Genomic DNA, 14,680 nt, shown 5'->3' on the forward strand with positions numbered 1-14,680 from the left:
AATTCATTCATTTTAATGTATAAATATTGTTATTAATTAGCGATGGATTTAATTATTGAGAAATTAGTGCAATTTGCTAAAGCAGAACTTAAGCCTAAAGTACCTTAATCACCAATTTAATAGTAACTTTTAAATATAGAATGATTTTTCTGTTTACTGGGTTTATACTGCTCATGTTTATTATTTCCTGTAGCCCTTTGTACATTAGAAACTATCTTTTATAAGGAAATTTTTAAATGAAAAAATTATTAATTTATGATTATTATTAAAATTTTGTGAGTTTTACTGCTTAATTATTTAATTATTTATTTTATACGTTAAATAAATAATAAGAATAAAAAAGAAAACTATTTTAATATTTAATTAAAAATATTTATCAATCTAAAAAATAACTAGATATTTTATCAAATATTATTATTATTATTATTATTTTAATAGAAACTTATTTATTTTTATTATGAATTTTAATAAAAAAAAATAGTAAATAAAACTTAAGAAAGTAAAATTAATATATCACTAAATTTAATTCATATGCAATTATTTATTTTATTTAGTTAAAATTGATTGATCTATTTATTTAAAATAATTATCTACTACTCGTATAATTTGAATCAGTAAGTTATATAAGTTATTCTTGGGATTAATTTATGTTATAATTGTTTTAGTTTAACAAATTAGAATTTTTAAAATTATTTTTGTTTTTAATTAAAAAAGTACTTTTAGATTTTTGCTTATCTTTGAAAGTAGAATATTTTAATTATTGATCTTTTCTTTTATGATTAGATTAGATTTAATTTTAAATTTAAATTACTTCAAATGTCTGTTAATATTCATTTTTAACCTAATTGGTAGGTTCTAATATTTTCTTGATAGTAAGACGTTATTATTTGCAAATTAAATTTTTTATGTATTTTTTTGGAAAAAATTTAATTTTTTTAATATCATAATTTAATAAATGTATAAGTTCTCGGCTGTTTGGAAATGTATTACTCTGAAAAGGATTTGAGAGGCTAATTGAATCTGAAATAATGTCTTAGATAATTAAATATATATCTACTAAAAATTAAATTTAGCTCTTATTATTATTTTATTTAAATTGCATTTAATAATTTAAGGTTAACTTACATTTCTGGAATTATTTTTTATTATTATACTTACTTTTCTAGATATTAAATTTTATGTTTGTCTGAACCATAAAAATTGAAATAGAATTAGCCTTTTAGATTATTTTGCAAAACTCTTTAATATATCGATAAATTACTTAACAATATTAATTCTTATTAAGTATTTCTTTTCAAAGAATACCATACATACAATAATACATTCATAATGTTATTTTCATCTTAAAAGTCTTTTATAGTTTAATTTGGAAATAACTTTTTTATGTTGTAGGTAATTAGTTTGATTTGTCTAAATCAGTAAAAAAAATGTGCTTATCAATCCAATTTTGATGATTACCATATAAATTAAATTCTTCATAGTCTCTTTTATAAAGAATTTATATGTATTTATCTAAATTTTTATTTACATTTCTAATTAGATTTGATAACTTTTCTGAGTTAATATTTTAAAAAGATAAAAAATCTTAATCTTATGAATAATCTATTTCTCTATTTAGTATTTATTAACATAAAATACATTCCTTTTAAGAATTTTAAACATAATTTTAATATTTTTTTTAGATCTTAAGGAGTTGCTTTAATTTACTAAAAAGTATTTTGTAAATTACATTGCTTTAATTTACTAAAAAGTATTTTGTAAATTACATAACTATCATTAGCTTAGATTATTTTTTAAATAAATTCTTAAAATGAATATAGTATAACTTTCTTGTACTTATTTATCTTTATAAAATTAAATTGAAAAGAAGATACCATTATTTTAATAACCCTAAAAAGAATAAAGTAGATGATCCTAAATATTTAAATATCCAGTTTAAAAATAGTATTATAGATATACCTTTTGCTTTCACACAAAATTGATCTTGAACCCATGAGTATGAATCTATATAGCCTTTACAACAAAGCAAAATATATTACTATAGTCATATATTTGAGGCTTAATTACAAACGTTAACTTTTAATGAAAGAAACTTATTTGATCTGTTAAAGCACTTACAGGTTTAAAATTACCTCCTTTAATTTTAAAATCTTAAAAGTTGAAGTCTTTGAAATTTGTGTACTCATATGTGTTGAAATAAAATCAGATTATATTTTAAGCATCAATATAGTTAGTTGGTAGAGAGAGAAAAAATTTTATTTACCTAAATTTAAAGAGATTAAGTGCTTTATATCTTAATGTTTTTTTTTATTTAGAATATTTATTTTTATATCTCAATACTAAAAAATTTAGTCATGTTAGTAATTAATTAATCATCTAAAATTACTTCTACTTTGCTTTTAGTGTGTTTTACTATAAAAATGAACCTAAATCTATTGAGCTATAATCTAATTTAAATAAATAAATCACTTTACAATTGAATCATGTCTTATTCTTTTAAAAATAATAGGATTAAATACAGGATAACTTTTAAAAACAAATTTTCTACTCATTTTGTTGATTTAAATTGAAATGCTTTCTATTTTTGATACAGGACTAATAACTTAAAAAGGATTTTTAAAGTTTAGGATTAAAGAATATTAAATTAATAACTTTAGAGTGGAATAAACAACACTACTCTGTAAAATATTTTTTATAAAAATATATCCTTCGTTAGAAATGATCACTTTTCTGAAGGATAGTAAATTAAATGATTCATTTTAGCAAAATTAATATGAAGTTTAATTTAAGCCATTTAGTATGTTGTAATCTTTCAAATACTAAAAAATTTATTAACTTTATACATCAGTTATAATATAAAAACCAGAATATTATCTTATTTTAGTATATAAATGATGTTTCTGTAAGCTATACTTTAGTTAAAAAAATAACATTATTAAAGTTTATCAATATGTTTGAATTATTTTTTTGAATTAACCCTGTTAAACTCTCTTTAATTACATTTAGTTGGAGCTAATTTAAATGGCTATCAAAATAAAGCCATGAAAAAAGTTTGTAATTTATATTTTTGTAAAATATCTATTTTTAATTGCAGCATTTTACTGAGGATAGATAGAAAAAGCCAAGGTAACTATTAAATTTTAAACTACTTCTAAATAATATTTTCTGTAATTTATACTTAATGATATTGTTAACCAAAGTAATAATAAAAATTTTAATTTATTTGGATATCTCGCAAAAATTTTACGTAAAATTTGCAACTTAGCGGATTTCGAATTAACTGATATTCTATGGTATATTTTTAGATTATTTTAATCTAGCCCGCAAACATATAGAAATATACTATACTATTGCTATTCTTTGATAATTATTTCTGTAGTAGGAAATAAATATTTAGTAGAACAATAATAATTTTTTGATAATTAATGTATGTAAAAATGTTTATTTTTTTTTTTAAAATTGAATAAAATGTTTTTTAATTTATTGTAATAATGTATAAATTTTAAATTTTTAAATTATTTGTCAAAAAATAACATAAATCATGTAAAATAATTTTTTAATTCATTTTAAAATGTCAAAATAATTTTTTTAATTTTCTATAAACTTAATAAATAAATAATTTTAATAATATATAATTTTTAATATGATTCAAGCTTTTAGGAAAATTTTTGCAATAATTAAAATTACTTAAGAAAGTTATCTACTAAAAATATTCTGCATTTTTTCTAATTTTATTCATTAAGATAAATTTATATGATTTACTCTTGATTTAAATGCAAATTATTCTTAGTAAAGTACACATATATAACCATTTAAAAATAAATATTTTATCAAATTACAAACTAATAAAATAAATGAATATACTATTTAATTATTTTAAATGATTAAATAAAATAGATTTTATCTGTATTTATTAAAATAGTTAGATATATTAATAAATATAGTGGCAAGTTTCAATAAAATCAAATAATATAATCTTCAGTTTGATATAATAATGGATTTACTGATTTTTAGATTTTTCTATTTAGTTATTAAATATTGTTATTTTTAATTTTACATTAATGAATTTCTTTGGGTGAATCAGCTATATTTCTATATTGGCCATATGATATCAGTTTAAATTTATGTTTTTCATTTTATTTTTTATTTAAATTACCTTCTGTTTCATTGCTTTCAAATATGGTTGGAGACAACTTATCCAAAGTATCATTTTCAGTATTTTTAAATATTGGCTATATTTATTCTGAGTCAGATATTTATATATCACGTTAAGCTCTCTACTGTAAATTTTCATCATACTGTTTTATTATTTTCAAGTTAACTTAACGAATAATGCAATTGTTATTATCGAAAATGCAAATTTTTATTTTTTTATTACATTTTCTGGAAGGTACTGTTCCATAAAGAGTAATTAATTATTTTTCAATTTTAATTTTTAACCAAGATGGTAATTATTAATTTTTGCGTGAGAAGAGGGGTTGATAGTCCAATTTAAGTAACCTCTTTAGACACAAAAATTTAGAATTCTTAGATTTTACATAGGCTTATACTTTTTTAATTTAGTGTTCTTAAAGATGAATACTCTCTCCACTATTGGGATAGAGAGAACTGTTTGTTGGACTTGCTACTCCAATAGCGTCTGAGATGATGTTATCTAAAATTAAGGATATATTTATTCCCAATTCATTAAAAATAGTTTACTAGTTTAGTTCATAGAAATTAATTAATATGTTTTTTTTCATACTTTTTAGTAAAATATTAATAATTTTGATTAAATTTTATGTTTTTATTTAAATTTAAGGGATGATTTCTTCTTGTTGATTATGATTCTACTTTAAGACTGGATTAGATTCTGAAACAAATTAAGTCCACTAGTTTGAAGACTTTTTATTACATATTTATGCTATTAACTTTATGAATTAGTAAACAATAAATGAACGTTTGTCTAATTTTAGAATTTATTTAAAAAGAAGCCCAGATAAGCAATTATATAGAATGCTCCCAGAATCATTTAATTCATTCTATAGCTATTTAGGATGAATTGTTATACCCTATTAACTAATAGGTTTATTAGAAATAAGTAAATCGTTTATAAAAGATTTAACATCTATTTCTTAGTTATTTGTGATATAATTTTAAAAGTTTTTATAGTTTATTTCTCTAATACGAAAACTTTTTTAGTTTAAAATTCTTACTGTTCTCTTAATTATTGACTGAGCTTAGACATTCTGTCTTTTCAATGGGAAAAGATCACTGATATCTGTTTCATTATTCAAATAAATGCTATTTTCTTATGTTTCAAATTTTTTCAAGCTATATTTGAGGATGTTACTCTTTAATTAACAACTATTTATAGTAGATTATTGATTTATTGTTAAATTTTATGGAATTTTTTTTTATTTGAGGTTTTTTATAAATTCGTTGAAAAGCTTTTGACCTATGGTATAGCAGTCATCTACTACTATGAATTTTAAGACAAATTATTTATTTTCTACAACTTTCTTTTAGCCTAATTAATTTTTGTTGTTAAATAGCATATTGAAAAATTAATTCCAATACTTAAAAATTCCTAAGAAAAAAAGTAAAGGTCCTAATACTTGTATAAATATATTTAAAAACACCTCGAATGAAATGACAGTAGCTGTAACACAAAAGGAATCAAATACCCAAGAATAAGAATCTGTTGCATTTACACCTAAGCAATACTCTCTTCCAAAGTCTTAAGTAGATGTTTTTATATTAAACTTAAACTACTGAGGAGCGAATTATATTTCGCTTTACTAAATAGTTAATACTTATTATTTATCATTTATTATATAGTAAGCTTAAAATTATAATTCATTGAAACTAGCATCATTGTAGGTATTAAAAGAAAACTGTATATCTACTTAGCTATCTATATCAATCTGAGATTCAGGATATTAGTTATTAACTTATATTTAGAGCTTATTTTCAGGGCTGATGGAAATAATTTTTTTAACTTAAAGTATTTTAGAGAGTTAATCAAGTTAATATTCACTGCTAAAGTCATTATTTATTCCATCACTGATCTAAATATTAATCTTTATGTTAGTATTTTTTTAATCATATAAATATATTTAAATTTATTGCTATAAGAGTTGATTTAAGCTTTTAATATTTCCTGATAATTAAATTTAATCCTACTTCTCAGATAAAGAAGTTACCACACTTGAATATAATCTATTAACAAATTTTCCATCTGTTTAGTTAATAATAAATAAAATGCTTGCAGTTGGCGAATATGATTAAATATAATTATTTTCTAATGTGAAATCTACTTTTAATGATTTTTATAAAAGTAGATCCACTGGAGAATAAGTTAAGCTCATCTACAAAACTCTTTAAATTTTCACTAATGCTTCATCAGTTAAATTAAGTCCATCAATATTTGGAGGAGTAAAAGTCTCATCTTCAGCAAATTGGTCAGATACTTAGTTCATATGATTTATTACTCCTATATTTTTATATGCTAAAAAAATTTATTCACTCATATTTTGGTTAATTACTATGTTATCTGTAATTTCACTATTAAAAATAAATGAATTTTGCGAGAGAGGTAATTTAGTTACAAATACAACTGTCTACTTTGTAATATCACTCTTTTTTTAGCTATCTGCGCTGATTATTGTAAGCGAATCTTTGGTAATACTCAAAGTTAGAGTACTTTAATAAATGTCAAATACCATCCAGGATGGTAAATCGTATAAAATACCATTACTAACAAAGTAAGCATTTGTTACTTGTGATCCTTAGATAGGATAAAGCGGATTAAGAGTTATCTAAATTGTTTAACCTACAGAAAGAATTTAGTCTATTTGCTTTAATCTTATTAGATTTACAACACCTGTATTATCTTTGACAATCTATGAAAATTCATAGTGAATAAAAATATTTGCCTTTATTGGAATTATCCTAACACCACCAGCATTTATAGCAAATAAAAAAGTAGAGTTACTTGTAACAGAGGAAGCAGCAGCGAATTCATTTTTATATTAAAGCTGACTAATTAATTGAGGAGATTAAATAGGACTAAGAGATACTGAAGCTGATTCTCCTCCGCTAAGCTGGCTAGTAATTAAAAACTGCTCATTCATAATGAGGTTTAAATAGTTAGTATATCCGCTAATTTAAACATTTGAAATAATTACTAAATTAGGCAGCTAAGCTAAATCAATCACAGATATTCCTTGCAAACCATCTGCAATAAAACAAAAATTTTTTAAATAAGTTCCTTAAACTATTTATTCAGCTCCTAAAGAAACAATTTTACTAGCAATAAAAGGGTTTATAAGGTCGGTAATATCTAAAGAACATATTGATATTGCCCTAAACAGCAATATTATATATGGAAAACCGTTTAAAATAACCATATCATTAGATTAGTTATTAGATAAAGACAAAGGAATTTCATATGAAGAAATTAAGCTAAATAAAATATTACCAGAAATTTGATAAAAAGCTAATTAATTTAAAATTTAGCAGGCAAAAAGTGTTTCATCATAATTTTTGGACATAGAATAGATATAAGCAGAAGTTTAAGATGCTATACGCTGTACAACTTATGGAGAAGCTTTGTTAGAAATATCATATACATCTAGAATATATCCAGCAGGATCTTAAACAGGGACTAATAGGTATGTTTCGTTTCTGAACAGCATGATATTATCAGTATATGTTAGAAAAGGATAAGAAATAGTACTTAACACTTATAAAGGTTGTTAAATACTAGTTTAGTTAAATTAAGCAATAACAACTCCATAATTATTGCATGTTACAATTAGAGTTTTATCGTCTTTTAGTAAAAGACTTCTCCAACCATATGGTGTATTTAAGATAGAAGATAGAGTGGATTAATGCTTATTATACATATTAGGATAGTTCATCTATAAATTAGCCTGATCCTTCTAATACACAAAAACACTCATTTTAGTTGATAAGTATAAGTAAGAGAGGTTGTAGGATAGGATTAACTAAAATATGTCATCTTAGATTTGTATGAATTAGAACACTACAGGACTTAAAGTATTAGTAATATCAATCACATAAATGCCTGATGATCTTGCTCCAACATAGATTAAAGTTTATTCTAGGTTAATCTCTATAGTAGATGAATATTGAAATCCACCCTGTACCATCGACCAATTTAAAAGAGAAGGATTTAGCAGTATATTTGTTTTTCCCTACTCAAGTTAATCATTGAAATTAGTAAGATCAAATATACTTATCCCTTTTAAATAGTCTTAACCAATTATATAGGTGTCATTTTTGAAAAGAATAAACTGATAAAAATTGACCTTAGCACATGAAGAAACCATTTAAAATTAAATCGTATTGCTATTAAATTTGTTAAACGAGTAAAAAAATAAGCCCTGAGAATTAGCGCTTATACATAACCATTTTTCGTCTTAAGAAATATGCATATCCAAAATTTACCATGAATTATTAAGTATTCCTTAAGCAATACTTAAGTCTACTAGTGAAATAATCTAAAAATTTACTTAATCTCTTATCAAATAGATTTTATCTTGTTTATAGTTAAGAGATAGAATGTTAAATTGAGATTAATGAGCATCTTAATAAACAATTTAAAATGATTTTGCTTAGAAATTAAAACTTAGGATAGTTAGAGTATTATTAAGCACAACAACTAGATATTGACCATCATTAGTTACTAAGAAGTTATCATTTAGAGAATACATAGATTAGTAAGTGCACACTTAATTGAAGTTATTATTTTCATCCAAAACATTTATTGTATTTAAACCCTATTTAAAATAAATTAAACCTACTTTTTTAGCTATTGCAATTTGTTTAAAGTATAATTCATTCGAATTTGAATCGAAACTCCTAAATACAGTAGGGACATAAATTTCTTAAGTAACCTAAGAAACTGTGAAGTAAAGCTAATAATTTGTAATTAAGATTAAAGTAAATATACTTTTTTTGTTTATCTAAACCATAATAAATAATAAGTTTTTTTAATTCTACTTAAATTGTTATCTTTTTTTTTTAATTTTGTTTTTCTTTTTGCTTTTTATTTGTAATTAAATGATTATTTTATGATCTTATTGTTAATGATTGTTCAAAAAAAAGCGTTTAAATTATTTGTTAAATCCAAAATGAGCGCTGTATATAATTTAAATTTGAATGGAAATTTAAAAGAAAACTCTATGTAAAATGAATATAAATTATATATATATTTTTTATTATTTCTTAAATTATCAATTCGATATTAAGAGGACTATGCATTTACTTAATCAATTAAATTAAATAAAATTTTATTATCATGTTTATCATACATTGACGCTCTCTCTTTTATATAAACATCCATTTTTAAAACTCAAAATTTAATCCTCCAAAATTTTAAATAATAGATAAAATTAATTAAATAATTATTTAATCATCTTAATTAATTAAATAAATAAAAATATAATTAATAATTAACTAAATTAATAGATTAGAAGTATGAAATAGGCTTTAATATTTTTTCTACTCTAATAACTCCATTTTTTCCACTTATTTTTTTAGGATTCAATTAATTTAAAATATTCATCGCTTATTTATTTTATATTTTTAATAAACAATAGGTATAAAAGAGGAAATAATTTATGTTTTAAATAAGGTAAATATTAATTAAAATGACAAAATCATACATTTTAATTATGATGAGATAATTTATTTTATTTTACTAAAATTGATCTATTTATTTAAAATAATTATTTATTAGTCATTTAATCTGAATCAATAAGTTTTTCTTGAGATAAAATTTAGATTGAATTCTGTTAGTTTAGCAAATTAGAATTTTTAAAATTATTTTTATTTTTTTATTTTTAAAATCGTGTACTTTAAGATTTTTGTTTATCTTTGAAACTAGAGTATTTTAATTATTGACTCTCTCCTTTATGATTAAATTAGATTTAATTTTAAATTTCAGTTTCCTCTAAATTTTCATCCTACTATAAAAGATTTTATTCTTTATTTTATTTTATTTATAATGTATGCTCTCTAATAATACAATTATTATTGTTAATAATGCAAATTTTTATTTCTTCATAATGATTTGATTTAGGAATTTTTCCATTCAGAGTGATTAATTGTCTACTAATATTCATATTTAACCAAATTGGTAGGTTCTAATTTTTTCTTGAAAGTAAAGGCACGTATTTCTTTATGCAAATTTAATTTTTTACATATTTTTTTTTTGTAAATAATTCAATTTTTTTAATATCCTAATCTAATAAATGTATGGATTCTCCACTATTTGGAAAGAGATTACTCTATGGAGGATTTGAGAGGCCAATCGAATCTGAAATAATGTTTTAGGTAATTAAATTTACATCAACTAGAAATTAAAGTTAACTTTTATTTTTATTTTCTTTAAATAGCTTATAAATTATTGCATTTAATAACTAATGATTAACTTGAACTTCAGGAATTATAGTTTCATTATTATATTTTTTTTTCTAGATATTAAATTTGATACTGGTTAAAACTAAAAAAGTTGAAAAAGAGTTAGTCTTTTAGATTATGTTACAAAACTCTTTAATATATTGATAAATTATTTAACAGTATTAATTCTTATTAAGTATTTCTTTTAAAAGAATACCATACATACAATTATACATAATGCTGTCTTCATCTTCAAAATCTTTTTTAAATTACTTTGGAAATAATTTCTTTTTATTGTAGGAAATTGGTAAGTTTGATTTCTCAAAATCAGCAAAAAATTGTGATATATTAATCAAGTTTTGAGGATTAACATATTAATTGAATTCTTCATAGTCACCTTTATATTTACTCTTTATACATTTATCTAACTTTTTATTTACATTTATGATTAGACTTGATACCTTTTTTGAGTTAATATTTTAAAATGATAAAAATTCTTAATCTTTTGAATAATCTGTTTCTCTATTTAGCTATGATTAAAATAAAATATTTTCCTTTTAAGAATTTTAAATATATTTTTACTATTTTTTTTAGGTTTTAAGGAATTGTTTGAATTTATTGAAAAGCTTTTTGCAAATTATATAACTATCATTTACTAAGATTATTTTTTAAATAAATTCTTAGCCTGAAGCTAGTTAAACTTCTTTGTACTTATTTTTCTTAGCAAATATTAAGTTGAAAAGAAGATACCAGTATTTTAACAATCCTAAAAAGAATAAAGTAGATCCTAAATATTTAAACACCCAGTTTAAAAATAGTACCATAGATATACCATTTGCTTTAACACAAAATTGATCATGAACCCATGAGTATGAATCTGTAGTATTCACAATAAAGCAAAATTAATTACTATAGTCAGATATTTGAGGTTTAATTACAAACATTAATTGTTAAGGAAAGAAACTTATTTGATCTGTTTAAGCACTTACAGGTACTAAATTATCTCCTTTAATTTCAAAGGCTTAAAAAGTGAGGTCTTTAAAATCTGTATATTCATATGTGTTGAAAGAAAATTAGATTGTATTTAAAGTATCAATGTAGATGATAGAATCAGAGAAAATTCTATTTACTTAAGCTTAAAGAGATTAAGTGCTTTAAATCTAAATGTTTTTTTTTATATAGAATATATTTTGTATATCTTAATACAAAAAAATTTAGTCATATTAATAGTTTATTTTATCATCTAAAATTACTTCTACTTTGCTTTTAGTGTATGTATTGCTATAAAAATAAACCTAAATCTATTGAGTTAGAATCTGATTTAAATAAGTAATGTCACCTTGCAATTGTAGCATATCTTATTCTTTCGAAAATAAGGTTATTACTCCAGGATAATTTTTTAAAACAAATTTTCCACTCATTTTGTCGATTTAAATTGACATGCTTGCTATTTTTGATACAGAACTAATAATTTAAAAAGGATTTTTAAAGTTTACATTCAAAGAATTTTAAAGCAATAACTTTAGAGGTGAATAAACAACGCTACTCTGTAAAATATTTTTTATAAAAACATATCCTTCGTTAGAAATGGTCAACTTACTGAGGGATGGTAAATCAAATGATTCATTTTAGCAAAATTAATCTGAAATTTAATTTTAGCCATTTAGTATGTTGTAATTTTTGAAATACTAAAAAATTTATTTACTTTATACATCAGTAATTATGTAAGAGCCAGTATTATTATCTTAATATATAAATGATGTTTCTGTAAGCTATACTTTAGTAACAAAAACAACATTATTAAATTTTATCTATATATTTGTATTATTATTTTGAATTAACCCAGTTAAACTTTCTTTTGTTACATTTATCTATAGCTAATTTAAATGGTTATCAAAAGAAAGCCAAGAAGGAAGAGTTTACAATTTATTTTTTTGGGCAAAATATGCGTTTGTAATTGTTGCATTTTTTTGAGGATAGATAGAAGTCAAGGTAACAATTAAATTTTAGCCTACTTCTAAGATAAGATTCTCAGTACTTTACATTGTTTATTGTTATTAACCAGAGTTTGTATTTTGTAATAAAGAAAATTCAAAATTTATAAGAAAGCTAGTTTTAATAGGTAATATCCTAATTCCTTGGGAGTTTAATATTAATAAATGATTTAAATCTTGGCTGATTTCAGTAGCTATAGATGATTCATTTTCAAATTAAGTTTAGCTCATAATATAAGGCTCATTTATATTAAATATATTAATCAATTATATTTAACCTCCACTTTGTTAGCTAGAAATAATATAATTATCATTTTATAAAAGGCTTAAATTCACCTAATATCCATTTAAAGATATCTTTGTCATAATTACAATATTTGGTAATTCGCGAAGATCAATAATTGAAATACCTTATTAACCATCAGCTATAAAACAGAAATGGCTTTAATATGTTCCTTATATACCATAGACAGCACCGAGTGACTCTTATACACTACTAATTTAAGGTTTATTAAAATTACTAATTTGTATGGCTGTTATTGACTACTCTTAAATTAAAACTAAAATATAAGGGAATCCATTTAAAATAACAATTGAACTCTATTTTACGATAGGAGAGGAATTAATATTGAATGTATTCAGATATTTAAATTATATGCTAGATACTTCATAGAACACTATGTTATTACCACTTTAAAATATAAACAGTGTTTCGTCTTTACTTAAGGTTATTGAATTTATGTCCTTATAGTCCAAAAGAATTCTATCCACTCTTTGAGGAGAAATTAAATTACTTAGATTGTAGATATCAAAATAAAAACCATTTGGATCTTGAACAGATAAAATTAACAATTAACCATTCGAAAATATCAAAAAACTATCAAATTTATTAGAATAATTAATCTAACTTACAATTTCTAAAGGTTAAAGTATAGAATTTAAATTTAACTTTAATACATTCAACCCATAACTTGAGCAACAAACTATCATATGTGAATTATCTGGAAGTAATTTTATTTGTTTGGTTTGAGATGTATCAATTACAGTTGATAAAATTGATGCATGCTTGTTAAACAAATTTGGGTATTTGTTTTGAAAATTAGCTTTTACTTTTTTATAGACCAGAATCCTTTTTTTAGTTTAAATATAAACATAGGGATTTTTATAAGATTATATAATTTAAATTATATCTTCTTATATCTAAATGAGCTAAACTACTTAAGGTTATGAAGGATTTTATATGTCAAAAATATAAAATCCAACTGATCTAAAAGCTACAAAAAGGAATGTTTCTTCTTAATTTATTTCAAGAGCATTAGAATAAGGAGCATAAGTAGAATCAATCCACCAATTTTAAAGTAGAGAAGTCATTTCAATGTTACTTTATCCTGAATCTATTTATTTAGCTAATTCAGTTATGTCAAAAATTGAAAAACCAATCCAATAGTTTATAGTAATAAGTATAGAACCATTTTTAATTAGTAAATAATTATAGTAATTAACCAACGTATTTGTGCAAGCAAGTCTCAACGAAATTTAATTCTAGCCTAAAGAGATAATTTAGTAAAATATTATACCGACTGCATCTTAGTTTAAACAAATCCAAGAGTCATCAGAAGAAACAAAAAAGGAAATAACAACTTATTGCTAATCTAGTTAACCTTTTTAAATAGCAAAATCTTTAAGGGAAATAATATATAGATCAATTGAATCTTTTATCATATATACTTTGTTTTACTTTTAATTTAAAGTTGCTATATTTATTTATTGTTAAGAGTTGCTATCCTAGTAAATTTAACTTAATTACATTTGATGAATATCAAATGTGAAAATGGTTAATTTATTAGAAATATTAAAAATCAAATATTTTGCGTCTCTAGAAACCAAAGTTGAACCCAATACATCCTAATCAAATTTTTAAGAGAAAATAATAAGATGTTAATTATTTTCATCCATAATATAAAGTTATCTATTTCCTTATCTTACAATCAATAGTCCTACATCTTTGGCTAATTGAATATCTTCAAAGTATAAAGAAGAAGATTCCGCCTAAAATTATTTGTAAATACTTGATGAATAAATTTCAGTTAATTAATAAGATGAGCAACCACCTTAAATAAAAAATTATATTAACACAATATTTAGCAAATATCCAAAAAATGTATTTTTCATCATTTTTAAAACGTTTAATTGATTTTATTTTCTTAATTTATATTATGAACTATTGATAATTAGTTTTTTATGATTTTAAATCAATAAAAAAATAAACAAATTAG

General features: G+C 21.7%; 3 protein-coding genes across 3 annotated transcripts; 1 reads left to right on the forward strand and 2 right to left on the reverse strand. All coding sequences in view use genetic code 6, as the record gives it.

Annotated features, from left to right (window-relative positions):
- Positions 1-3,962: 3,962 nt before the first annotated feature.
- TTHERM_000155255 (hypothetical protein) lies at positions 3,963-8,336 on the reverse strand (the record flags this gene model as incomplete). Its single annotated transcript, XM_012796058.1, has 1 exon — positions 3,963-8,336. The coding sequence occupies one exon, from the start codon at positions 8,334-8,336 to the stop codon at positions 3,963-3,965; it is 4,374 nt and encodes a 1,457-aa protein (XP_012651512.1).
- A 1,930-nt stretch (positions 8,337-10,266) lies between these two features.
- Positions 10,267-10,575, forward strand: TTHERM_000155256 (hypothetical protein; the record flags this gene model as incomplete). The annotated part of the gene is made up of 2 exons (XM_012796059.1): positions 10,267-10,344; positions 10,489-10,575. 2 exons carry the CDS (start codon positions 10,267-10,269, stop codon positions 10,573-10,575), a joined length of 165 nt encoding a protein of 54 aa, XP_012651513.1.
- Positions 10,576-10,762: 187 nt separating this feature from the next.
- On the reverse strand, positions 10,763-14,126 carry TTHERM_000155257 (transmembrane protein, putative; the record flags this gene model as incomplete). Its single annotated transcript, XM_012796060.1, has 5 exons — positions 10,763-10,807; positions 11,067-11,570; positions 11,664-11,857; positions 11,907-11,957; positions 12,116-14,126. 5 exons carry the CDS (start codon positions 14,124-14,126, stop codon positions 10,763-10,765), a joined length of 2,805 nt encoding a protein of 934 aa, XP_012651514.1.
- Positions 14,127-14,680: the final 554 nt, after the last annotated feature.

Source organism: Tetrahymena thermophila (genome assembly GCF_000189635.1).
Source record: "Tetrahymena thermophila SB210 genomic scaffold scf_8254776, whole genome shotgun sequence".
Classification (NCBI taxonomy): domain Eukaryota; phylum Ciliophora; class Oligohymenophorea; order Hymenostomatida; family Tetrahymenidae; genus Tetrahymena; species Tetrahymena thermophila.